The 12,790-nt window shown below is 50.1% G+C and overlaps 1 protein-coding gene across 2 annotated transcripts in view; it reads left to right on the plus strand.

Annotated features, from left to right (window-relative positions):
- Positions 1-5: 5 nt before the first annotated feature.
- IPPK (inositol-pentakisphosphate 2-kinase) overlaps positions 6-12,790 on the plus strand; it is a 56,044-nt gene continuing 43,259 nt past the window's right edge. Inside the window, exons 1-2 of one of the 2 annotated variants that reach the window (XM_003807836.6) lie at positions 6-387; positions 11,607-11,654. In XM_003807836.6, the coding sequence (XP_003807884.3) occupies positions 307-387; positions 11,607-11,654 (129 nt within the window). In that variant the 5' untranslated portion in view covers positions 6-306. The remainder of the gene's footprint in view (positions 388-11,606; positions 11,655-12,790) is intronic. The other variant, XM_055091779.2, reaches the window with a different exon arrangement.

Below are 12,790 nucleotides of genomic sequence, written 5' to 3' on the forward strand. Positions count from 1 at the left end.
CCCAAGACCGCGTTCCGGAAATGAGTCGCTCTACCAGTACCTAAGATGGCCGCCGGCCCATCCACCGTCGCGATCGGTGTGAGGAAAGTGTCACGAACCCGGAATTGCCCGACTCCGTCATGGCAGGCGCCGGGGGCGTGGCTTCCGGCGGCCACAGCTTGCTAGTCGCCGCGGCGGGGTCGAGCGGGGGCGGCAGCTGACAGGCGCTCCTCCCCCGACGGCAGCGGCTGGTTCCCAGCGAGGCGGGCGGCCCCCAGCTCGCGTCCCCGAGTCCTAGCCCGCGAGGCGCCAGGGCTGCGCCTGGGCATGGAAGAGGGGAAGATGGACGAGAATGAATGGGGGTACCACGGAGAGGGCAATAAGAGCCTGGTGGTGGCCCACGCGCAGGTGAGCGGTGGACGTGCGGCGCAGGTCCGGTACCTCACTCCGACGGCCGGTATCACCCCGCCCCCATTATCCGTTTCCTCAACAGGGTCGGTTCCACGTCCCCCCAGTACCTTCCTCCTCCCCGGCCGGTCTCCGGAATTCCCCCACCCTCCAGCATCCCCCCCTACCCCTTGGGTTCCTCATCACCCCAGTATCCCCTCTCTACTGGGTCAGTCTCCCATTGCCCCAGATCCTTCTCCTGGGCGGTCTGTCGTCCCCTCAGTATTCCCGTTCCCCGTCAGAGTCAGTTCCACATCCCCCTCCCCGCCCCGTCGGTGCCGCGCTCAGCCTCACGCGGTGCCGCCTCCCGCCTGGATGCCCGCCGGACTGCCAGGCCGCAGTGGGGTGGAGGCTTGGTTGGGACGGAGGGCCCGGCCAGCACTGGAGGAAGAAGCAGAGTGCCCACAGTGCTGTTACTCTCAGCACCAAAAGAGTTCAGCCTCGTGAGACTACGGAATTGCTGTGCTGTTAATAGTAAGGGGATGTTGTCCACAGGTCCTCTTCTCAACCTTTTAGAATTTGAAGGGTTTCACCTGAATTCAACGAGGGTGAAAGTTTTAGAAACTGCAGTAAGATCTCGCAAAGGTGAATCCCAAGAGTGAAGCGTGTGCGTTTCTGTGAGGGCCCAAATCTCTCTGACCTTTTGCTGTCTGGTACAACCACGCAGGAATGTGGCCGGCTGGAAGGGGGGAGGGGGGTGAGGGAGGCGAGGATAGGTGTCATGTAGGGAGGAGTTAGAGCATGGGTGTTAAAGGCACAGGAATCTCAGTGTCTACATTTGTGAAGTGGAACTAGTAGTAGAATTCACTTTGTGGGATTGTTGCAAAGACCAGTTACGCAGGAACCCATCAAGTTATGCTTAGCAAGTGATAATTATCATCCCTTGGACAGATAAATAAAGTGAAAATCAGAGAGGTTAAGGGCACTGCCCGAGTCGAACAGCTTGTCAGGGATGATGTAGGCAGTGGAGTCCTGCCTTGCTTCTGTTGTTCCTATGCTGGGTGCATTGGTCAGCTGTAGTGTAAGCTGCAAACACCCAGGTAGCCCCTAGGTTGTGCCTTTGGATTTTGTTGCTCATTAGCACAGGGAACTAAAGAACAGAGACTACAAGCTTTGCTCAAGATCTTTAGGTGAATTAATAATGGACTAGGCTAACCTAAAGCTGTCCTTCTCTTGTGTAGTCCACTATTGGCAAAGTGAGGGATGTTTCTGCGTGAGTCCTTTTGTTGTTGGGTTACTGTGCTGATCCCCTGAATCCTTTCCCAAAACAAATACTAATCTTCCAATTCCTTGGTAAGATTAGATGTATCTCTGCATTTTAGGTAAACCTAAGACTTTCTTTAGTGAGGGCTGATACATTAAATTTCAAAAGTAGTGGCAGATGAAGCAGCAAGTTTCAGGCTTGGAGCAAAAGGACACCCATGTTGAAAGAGCAGAGGCTTTGACGCAGTTGCCTCTGGCACTTGGATCCCTCTGCACGTTCCAGACAAGTATGTGTCCACCCACTTCCCTGAGTAGGCATCTCCAGGGCAGCCTGGCCCTACCCTGTTGCACAGCTCTGATTGTAATGATTGTTTATTTTTATTTATTTATTTATTTAGAAACGGAGTCTCACTCTGTTGCCCAGGCTGGAGTGCAGTGGCGCGATCTCGGCTCACTGCAACCTCCGCCTCCCAGGTTCAAGCGATTTTCCTGCCTCAGCCTCCCGAGTAGCTGGGATCACAGGCATGCGCTACCGTGCCCAGCTAATTTTTGTATTTTTAGTAGAGATGAGGTTTCACCGTGTTGACCAGGCTGGTCTCCAACTCCTAACCTCAAGTGACACCCACCTCAGCCTCCCAAAGTACTGGGATTACAGGCGTGAGCCACCACGCCAGGTTGATTGTTTATTTTTTCTTTCACCTTTTCAAATTTGCCTACAGCCACCAGGCTGTTCTAGACCTATGCTATTCATTTTTTTTTTGAGACGGGAGTCTTGCTCTGTCTCCCAGGCTGGACTGCAGTGGCACAATCTTGGTTCACTGCAACCTCTGTCTCCTGGGTTCAAGCAATTCTCCTGCCTCAGCCTCCCAAGTAGCTGGAATTACAGGTGCCTGCCACCATGCCTGGCTAATTTTTTTGTATTTCACCACGTTAGCCAGACTGGTTTCAAACTCCTGACCTCAAATGACCCGCCCGCCTCACCCTCCCAGAGTGCTGGGATTACAGGTGTGAGCCACTGTACTCAGTCTCATTTTTTATTTTAAATCTAAATTTGCTTTACTGTGCTCATTCCTGCTTGGTTGTTGTTTTTAGCTCATCATTTGAAATTGAAGATTATCACTGCACATAGTCTCACGAGAAAATGTTTCCCATCAAGTTAAGGTCAGATGGAGCCTGTGCCTGATGTGGTAACCTGAACCAAGCCTAGCCCACCAGCTCTGCCCTGTGGCCTGTTTGCTCAGGCTGTGGACCAAGGAGGAGAGAGAGCAATTCCCAGAAGGCAGCTTTTTAGGACCTGTTGAGTTCGAGCAGAGGGTGTGTGTCAGTGGGATAAGAGATGGGTGAGGTAGAATAGGAGGAGTCCGTGGTCCTGTGGATGCTGAGCATGCGCCCAGCCTCCCTCCAGCTGGGTGTGGGAGCAGGTGGACCCTGCTACTGTACCTCCTTAGATCCACCTCATTCACTCCAAGAGAGAGGGAGGCCTTTGCCAAGTTTTTCCAGGTAAGGAGAGGGTTGCTTTCTCTGAGAGGACATCAGCTTCTCTCAGAATTGAAAGGTCCCTAATGAGTCCTGTGCTGACCCCCATCCCCTCCACCATGAGAACATGATGCGCCTTCAGCCAGCCTGAGCCCGTCCTGCAGGAGCCGAGGGCCTAGGTAAGGAGATCTGCATGGTCATTGGCTGTCAGCACTAGAAGGAGCACAGTGATGTTCTTCCTGCAGTATGCAAACATGGGATGAGAGAGAGCCTTCTGTGCAGCGCAGGGCTTGTAGGAAATGAGGCCTGGGGATGGAGGAACTAGGTGTGGGCTACAGGAGGGTGGGAGGGTGTGCCCAGGGTGGGCAGGAAGGTAAATAGCAGGCCAGCCATAGAGAGGCGTTTAAAGGTGTTCCTGACAGAAGGCGGTCAGCTTCCCCAAGGCCCTTCCACTCAGAGATGGCCCAGGATGATTCTCATTTTGCCTGTCAGTTTGCATTCTGCCTCTGTTTGGGATGGTTGTGCACCTGAACTTTCCCAGGCACAGGTAACCATGGTGTTCTCTGCCTCATGTGGTGCGGACCCTGTGGCATGCTTGAGAGGCTCTCGGCAGCCTGGCATGTTCCCTGGTGTGTGTCTGGAGCTCCAGACACTGACCCTGTGGGGGCTCCTTGGTGAGGGAACTTCCCATCTGGGCACAGTTTCCTCGCTGCAGCCTGAAGGTGCACTACTTGGGCCAGTGGCCACATCTCATGTTAGTGAAGTCCACAGGTTGCCCCTTTATGCACTGCCGCAGGATTTCTCTCCCGTGTGACGCCTGCGCCTGCCTCCTTCACCTTCAGCTTGTTGGTTTTGGCTCAGTGTCCTGTCCTGTGAAGGTCACTTTAGGTTTGGTTTGTCATTCCATCTCCTAGGTGTCTTCAGATCTGGATCATGCACTTGTCTGGGGCACTGAGCCCCTTCCGGACCACCTCATCCTTGGGGAGCAGGGGCAGAAGGTGGCCCACTCCTGTCATGACACTAAGCTGTCATGATGTTTTCCTTCTTACTGACAGAGGTGACAGGAAAGACTTTGCCATTTAGTTGGCTTACCAGCCAACTAAATTGATCACATGTGTGGACAAAGCTGCTCACTTCCAGTTGTTCCAGTTTCGTGACCTTTCTGAGAGTCTGAGAGCTTCAGATCATTTCTGCAAATTGTTTTGTTGCCTGGGGAGTTTTGGTGTCCCTTTGGTACCTGTTTAGTGCTTGGGATATTTGTCTGGGCATTGAAGGTGTGAAGTTCAAGCGGTCAGGTGCCCTTCTACTGTTTCTCTTCTCATCTTGTGTTTTAAGATTTCTGGTTCATAGATCATATATATATGTATTTTTTTTGCCATACAGCATGATTTTGTATATTTTAATAATTTAAATGATTATTTTGTAGTGGATGAATTAAGTCCTTTATATGAGGACGTGTTTACAGTTACGTAGAAAAAGCAGGTTACGAAAGAAGATGCATAATGTGGTTATAATTACAAAATGATTAGAAGAAAATAGATGAAAATGTTCTAAGTGGCTGTAACTGATAGTATCACGAATCACTTTTACTTTTTTTTGTTTTTTAAATATTTTCTGAAATTCCTACAATGGATATGTATGATACTCAGGAAAAAAGATTAATTTTTAAAAAGTTTATACTCTTTGATTTACTAATTTCTGTTCTAGTAGTCCGTTCTAAGGAGATAATTAGAAACGTAAATAAAGATCTTATACACAAAGATATCCATTACAGAATCACTTAGAACAGGTTAAGTGGAAAGCCATTGTGCAGTCCTGCAGGACTGTTAACTGGGCCATACTTCCTACTGTGGATGCTGAAAGCACATACGTTTATGTTCTGTTTTTTTCTGACCGTATAACATGTGCCCAAGCCCTTGGTCGTTCCCTTTTACAATTTTTAGCTGGACCTAGTTGAAATAGTCTTAGCTTTCTGTTACTGCTAGCATTTTGTTTAAACTAGTGATGTATTCTGCATTTGGGATTTTTAATGGCGCTCTAGGCTGACGCAGCTGATGTGGCTTCTTTCCTGGTGATGTTCCTTCTTGTCTCATTTGAGCTCATTGGAGAGCTGTGCTTGTGGCTCGCTCTTTGTTTATTCCTTTCTTTGTATCTGCAGTTGCGTGATGAGGTCTGCTGTTTGGTGACTGCAGCCTGTGACAGTGCCTCTCGTGCACGGGGGTTTGTTGGTTTGGCCTTGGCTCACCTCCTACTTTTACACCTTCTGAGGTGACACAGCCACTTTTCTTCTGCCTGACTGAGCCTCCTTCTGCATCAGAATTCAGTCAGAGCAAAGCTCCCCAGTGACTTCCTGTGTCTTCTGAGAGCTGCGATCCAGGAGGGTGAGAAAAGCATCATTGCTGTGTCTGCAGAGAGCAAGGCTGTGCCTAGGGCCCGGCCACTCCTGCCTTGTTGCCAAGCGGTTGGGAGATCTGAGGGCCCGGACTTGCTCACACTTCCCTGTGGCCCTCACTGTGGGCCTCTAGGCAGCCCTGCTTCCCCTTTACAGGCAGTGAGGCTTTCCGTGCCTATAGGGGTCAGCCCCATGCACGAGGTGTGCCTATCCCCACAGGCCTCCCCATGTTCTGAGAGTTGTGTGGGTGTGTGACCTCCCCCATGGCCCACACCTGTGCCTGCTTCAGTCCTGCAGAGGACACCATGAGGTCAGGACGGAGTTGCCGAGGCTTGAGGACATGCCCCATACAGGTTGGACAAGGGGCCAGCACCTACTGCGCCCTGACCCCAGGCTGTCTCCAGTCTGGCCTCCCTGCTCTTGCCTGCAGAGTACTGGGCTCCCATCCTCCACAGGCATCTTGGTGATGTCACTTTTCATCCGGTGTCAAATGTGCTTTGTATTTCTATCTGAGGCCATACATTCCCAGTGAAGCGAAGCTCACCCTTGGGAGCGCCTCCTGTTGGAGCCCAGTACCTTAAGCCCTGCTTCTTGTTCCCTCCACGGTCCTACGCATCCTGGACATCCCTTTCTGGGTTGCAGAGGTGGACTTCGGCACCTCCTGCCCCTGGTGACTGACAGACCCTGGGCAGCCTTCTCTGGCTGGGACAGAGCTGGAGCTGGAGCTGCAGGGGTAAGGTAAGGAGGGTCTACAGGGAGGGCAGCCTCTTGAGACTGGACATTTGGGATCCCCCTTGACCCCTGCCTGGGAGTCATCTTCACAATTCGGAAGAAGCTGGAGCTGAGCGTTGCTTCTAGAAGGCATCCTGAGGGGTGACCCCTGCTGCTGTTGTCTTTTTCTGTCTTCCCTTCCCGTGAGAGTTGTCTGATCTCAGCTTCAGGTTATCTCCTCAGCCTGATGGAAGAGTGGACCTTGGTCATTGTCTTTTGACAGATCTCTGGAACAGCTGATTTTGTGGGTGATACCCCTCCAGAGTGAGTCCTCTGTGGGTGGCGGGAAAGTCTCTCCTCATCTGTCCTGAAAGGCTCTTGTAGTTAGTAGCTTTAATTCCACCCATAAGGTGCCCCCTCAGGCTTCCCATTGGCAGGTGTCCCTTTTAATGTATTGGGGTTTTTGTGGCCTTCTATTTTTATTTAACACCAATTGTTGCTTCTTCTCTCTGAAAATATAGAATATCAGAAGGAAGGAAGTGAAAAACATCCAATATTTCTCCATGAAGAGAACAAGTTTTGTTAACACTTTGGTCTACTTTCTTCTACTTATTTCTTTCTACTTATTGTCAAGCATCGCTTAACACCAGGGATGCATTTTGAGAGCTGCATTGTTAGGTGATGTTGTTGCCGTATGAACACACCTAGATGGTAGAGCCTGCCCCACGCCCAGGCTGTATGGGGCAGCCTATGGCTCCTAGTCCTCAGACCCGCGCAGCATGGTTCTGGACTGAGTACTGCAGGCCATTGGGACACAATGGGAAGTGTTTGTTATCTAAAGGTAGAAACTGGGGTATTATAATCCTATGGGACACACCATTGTTTCATGCAGTCCATCACTGACCCAAGTGTTGTTATGTGATGCATGACTGTATTTTGTCTTTATTGGGTAGTTAAGAACACTACGTATCTGTTTCTGTTTTGGGATTTTTTTTCACTTAATTTTATAGCACAAATATGTAGAAAATCCTCATGCATGTCTTGAAGGGTGCTCACGGGTTCCCAGTGTTGCGTTGGACATCCTTGTGGGTGGGCTTTGCGGAAAGTCTTCGTACACACTTCTTTGGACTTCTGATGCTCAGGCTGGGTTCTTGGGTGAATTAGGCCCCTTGGCACACGTTGCAGATCGCTTTCCACATGGCTGTGCCACCTACCCTTCAGCTGCAGCCCAGGAAGGGATTTTTATTGAAATGCTTTTTGCCACTTTTGTAAGTGATGAGTTGTGTCCCTTAACCTTTTAAATCTTGGGGTTATTTAGTTTGTGTGTATAAATGCATCACTCCTCTTGTTCTTCCTGTTGTTTGGTGTTTTTGGCTTGTTGGAATCCTTGATTTTCATCTAATTTTCCAAGGTGGAAGCTTCCCTGTTACCAAGACATAAAGGTGCGGCTTGGGCCTTGGTTTAGCATTGCTTTTGTTAAGAAACACCCCAGCCCTCAGACTGCAGAAGTATCAAGTTCTTCCCTTCCAATCTTAACTCTTTTTCTTCACTTTTTTTTTTTTTGAGACGGAGTTTCGCTCTTGTTGCCCAGGCTGGAGTGCAATGGTACAATCTCGGCTCACCGCAATCTCTGCCTCCTGGGTTCAAGTGATTCTGCCTCAGCCTCCCGAGTAGCTAGGATTACAGTCATGTGCCACCACGCCGGGCTAATTTTGTGTTTTTTAGTAGAGACAGGGTTTCTCCATGTTGGTCGGGCTGGTCTCGAACTCCCGACCTCAGCTGATCTGCGCGCCTGGGCCTCCCAAAGTGCTGGGATTACAGGCATGAGCCACCGCGCCTGGCCCTTTTTCTTCACTTTTAACATTTTATTCTAGACGTTAAGAAGAAGGTAAGTTTCAAATATCTGGTTTCAGATACTTTTTTTAAGAGGAGTAGTGTCATTATCTCCATAGCTGGTTAAGACCTGGTGAGCTGGCAGGAGCTCGGAGCCTGCTGGGGTGTTGGTTCTTGCTCACTCCTTCATGTGAAGTCCCCCAGGTAGCTGTGTTGACCCCCTCTTCCCCAGCCGTGGGTGCCCCTTGGACTCATTGTGTCTTTCTGCTAATGAGAGCTGCTACAGTGTTTTTTCACCTGTTTCCTGCCAGCTGCCTGCATGAGGGTAGTGGGGCCCTGTGGCCTATGCATTACGAAGCCCTCAGCCTGGAACATCTTGGGGACCATCCACCTCGGCCAGCCCAGCATGATCAGGTCCCTCACATGGGGCAGTTGGCATGGGCTGTAGAGAATAGGTGAGCTGAGTGTGTCTGAGTTTTGGTATTGATGAAAACTGGCTGAGACTACGGTTCCCCTGGGGGTAGGTTTCTTGTAATAGTTTTTGGATGATAAATGGGTGGGTGGAGAAAGCAGTTTCCCTTGAAATGGACAAATCACTGTATTCAGGTTTCCTTGGTTGGTTGTGGCTCTTGGGCTCCATAATGGGAAGGGATAGCAGGAGATTTCCTGTGAGTGACAGCAGGGAGGCCAAGCCACTGTGTTTGGATGTGGTGGTGGAGGAAATGTGAGGAAGGGGCTGGGAGGGCAGAGTGGGAGGGCCGCTTTGGGCTTCTCTGCCCAGGCTTGGAAGGCCTGTGTCCATATCCTCTCCTGGGGAGCAGCACAGTACCCAATGCCCCCAGAGCCTGCTGGTGACTCAGTAGCAGCGAGGAGCCTGGCCACCAGAAAGACGCTGAGAACCTCCCAGGGTCCAGGCCCTCCTCTAAACTTGGCTTCACCCCACATGACCTTGACCTTTGGGGTCAAGACCTTGATCTTGATGAAGGTTTCTCTCCAGGCTGAGGCTGGGCCAGCAGGCGAGGCTGGACCTGGGTTCTCTGAGACCTGATCTGCCCTTGTGCAGTCTCACTTCCCACATTCTGTAAACTGGGACTCAGTTGCCCATCTTGGAGGGAGAGACGGCTGGAGATGATGGAGTTTAGGAGTGTAGTGTGGGCCCTGAAGCGCTGGTGCTAGCACCTGCTGGCTATTGCAATAATAATTATTAATAAGTGCTAGCAGGAAGAATGATGTTATTTTATTATCCACAAGGACTGAGGACTAAGTCCTCAATGATTTAGGCTCTGACATCTTTTTCTCCTGGGACCTGTGTATGGTTTTTCTTTGTATAGTGCCCTGTGCAACTTATTTTTAAAAATTTTTTCTTCATAAGCCAGATAATGGCTTTCTGAATTAACTTATACTTTATGTGAGTGGTTTTGTGTGTAATAATAATGCATAGGAAATTTATAATTTCCATTTATAAATAAACAGAAAAGACCAGTTGTTCCCGCCTTTCCTGGCAACAGAGGGGCAGGGAACTTCAGAAAGCTGAGTCTGTATTAGCAGGTGAATGCTGCCAGGGGAGGGGGGTCCTGTGTTCTTGTAGTTGGTATTTCTGTTCATGGGCCCACTGAACTCCTTCCTCTGAGGCTACAGTGGGGAATTTCTGTGGAGAGAAAGCTCATGTGTCTCGGCCTGGCATCACCCTGATCAGGACTGCTTTGCTACAAAAGTCCATTGTGCAGCTTATGAGTTAGTTCCATGATAAACCGAGACAGGCCTTGCTTTCCTGTAGATGCCGCAGAGCTCTGTGCATGCAGTCTGGCAGGTGAGTAAGCTTGGCCCCTGTGGGTGGCGGGGTTTGCCCTGTGTGAGGGACAGGGTGAGAGCTTGCACCATGGCAGCCTGGGTCAGTTTACACTGATCAGGGATTTCATGTAATGTATTTTCTTATTGTGTTGATTTTCAAGCATGACCCTCAATCACACTTACACATCGCTAGCAGGGCATCACTGAATGCTTGCCATCAGTGGAGAGCTGTACTGTGTTTGGTGCCTAATTGTTGGAGGGCGGGTCAGGCACACTCGAATAGCACACACCATCATGTGTAGGTGAGGAGCAAATGCACTTTTAGGGGAACGAACTTCTGGGGAGCTGTCTAGAGTTAGGACTTCTGTCGATCAACTTCTGCCTTTCCTTAAATTTTGGTGGAATTATAGTTCCATTAAAATGATCCTCAGCCAGTCGATTCCCATGATTGATTGTTGATGCCTGCCTTCAGCTTGGGAGGGGACAGCAGTAGCATGCATGCCATTGATCTTGGCTTCCCCAGGTCTCAGCTTGGGGCTTAAGGAGGGGACAGCTATCTGCAGCACAGCGAGCCAGGAGCATGGCATTGGCTGGGAACTGGAGCTCAGTCAGAGGGGCCCAGGGGGCCGGGTGCCTGGGATTTAAGAGCAACGACGTACATTGTCTAAGTAGGGCTGCGGGGAGCGGGCGGGGGAGTCTGGCTTGGTCTCCATAGGGCCTTTGTTGCTCCTTAGGCATCTTTTGATCTAGAAAATGGCCCTTTCTAAGCCGTCTTTAGTGCAGCCTGCTTCCTCCCTCCTGCTTAGGCTTTGCCCTGTGGCCTCGGCAGGGGCGCTTCCCAGGGCATTGGACCCCCCACCTTTGCACTGCCGTTAGAGCCCCTCCCAGGCGCGTTCTCCTCCTACATATAATGTACGTTCTTAGAATGTATTTTTTTGAACATTTAAAAAATTGAAATATTCAAAATAAAGATAAATTAAAAAGAAGTTATTGTAATCATTGCTACTTGGAGATGTTAAACTTGTGCCGAATGTCCTTTCAGACCTTTTGATGTAGACACATCAATACTTATTTTATTTAAACATTTTTATTTTAAAAACTTGAAGTGTAACATACCTGCAGAAAAGTACTCAGATCGTGGGTATAGCTTAATTATCACAAAGTAAGTGGACCCATAATCCTCTGACCAGTCCCTTCTAGAACCTTCCTTAGCAACTATTCATGCATGCCCAAGGGGTGGGCACAAGGGGTCAGTGTTACCTGTTTTTTGAACTTTATATAAATAGAATTACACCCATACGTGTGTGTGCTCACGTGTATTTCTCTTTTTATGAAAATAGGCTCATTCTGTAAGCCCCATTCGGTAACTTTTTTTATTTAACAGTATGTGATAACCACAAATCTGTGTCCGTAAGTACTGATCTTTCTTATAAATCACTGACTGGTATTACATGGTTTGAAATGTGTGCCACTGTGTTTAAACCATCTCATTATTGTTGGGCATTTAGGTTATTTCCATTTTATTTCTTTCCTTAAGATAAAGTCCTGGGAGGGGCTGGCTGGTCAGAGGCTGAAGGTTCTTGGTTGTCCCACTGCCCAGTGTGCCCTTGCTGGGTCCCAGCCCTGGCCTCCCTGCCCTGGGGGCTTCCCAGCCTCCTTGCTGTGGAGCTTCACTGTGGACTTTGTCCACTGAGGATGGGACCCCCAAACTGACTGACACCTTGTGCCTTGGCTTTGAGCAAATACTAATCAGATTTGTTTTATTTTCCAACAGCGCTGCGTCGTGCTGCGGTTTCTGAAGTTTCCTCCAAATAGGAAGAAGGTAAGATGGGTGGGTTTGCACCCAGACTTACAACAATTATTTAAGAAAACTCTGATTTTTTTTTCCGATGTAGAAACATTGATGCTAGTTGTAGCATTCAAAGATCATACAAGCATTCAGTGCAGAAAGTGGTGTGTCCATCATTCCTGATATAAAACTGACTGGGTCCAGCACGTTAACCCATGTGTCACTGTGGTAGTCTATGTGGCGCTCAGCCAGGAGCTGCCCTAGCCTGGCATGTAGGTCCTGCTCAGAGGGCCCTGCTTGTGGCGAGGACCCCAGGATCAGGCAAGCTTTGCGTTGCCGAGTTCCATAGCACCTGCTGCCTCAGTTTCCCCATCTGTGGAATTGTGTCTATGAAAATAGAGTCTCCAGTGTGGTGGTAGACAGTCTGTGTTAAACATTGTGGTGGGAGGGGGTCGTTAGGTTTCTCTTCTCTGAGTCATCCAAGCAAAATGCCATGGACCACCCGTGAAAAAGCATTGCCCTCTCTTTTTTGACCACTGAGTTGCAGCTTTCTGTGCAAATCTCTGTTGGTCCTGGGGTGCATACCGAGTCGCGGAGGCTTCCTGCATTCAGGGCCCTTCTCTGCTCCCCATCTGATGCGTGGGTCCTGTGAGGGGACACATGCAGCTGAGCTGGGGGTGAGCTCCTGGATGGTGGCTGTTCCACTGTGGGAGCAGGCGGAGGCTGGCTTGGGCAATGGTATGGGGTTGGTGAGTCACTGCCCCTTGAGGGCTCCTGGGACATGGCAGGTTGGAGCATCTGAGGTAGAGGTCATAGAAAGGGAGGCCGGGGGGTGGTGGTGGGTGGAGGTGACAGCTGCCGCGTGGGCACAGTAGAAAGAGGGGAGAGAGCCATGGGAGAAAGCTGCCGTTGGTGGGGCCACAGTGGGTGTGGGGTCGAGGTGGGCAGGCGGAGGATAGGAAGCCCCCACTGTCTTGCGGTTTCTGCCTCAGCTGCTGAAGAGAAATAGGCCTAGGTGGTTTTGGTTTGTGGAACGCATCCCATGGAAACAAAGTCCATGCCTCCAGCCTTCTCTGTCCCCTTCTTTGCTGCATTCAGTGACTGCAGAGCCCAAACCACCCTAACCTTGACTCCCCCAAGGCCTGGCATCTGTGGCCCCTGTCAGATCT

The sequence above is a fragment of the Pan paniscus genome, chromosome 11 (genome assembly GCF_029289425.2).
Source record: "Pan paniscus chromosome 11, NHGRI_mPanPan1-v2.0_pri, whole genome shotgun sequence".
Lineage (NCBI taxonomy): Eukaryota > Metazoa > Chordata > Mammalia > Primates > Hominidae > Pan > Pan paniscus.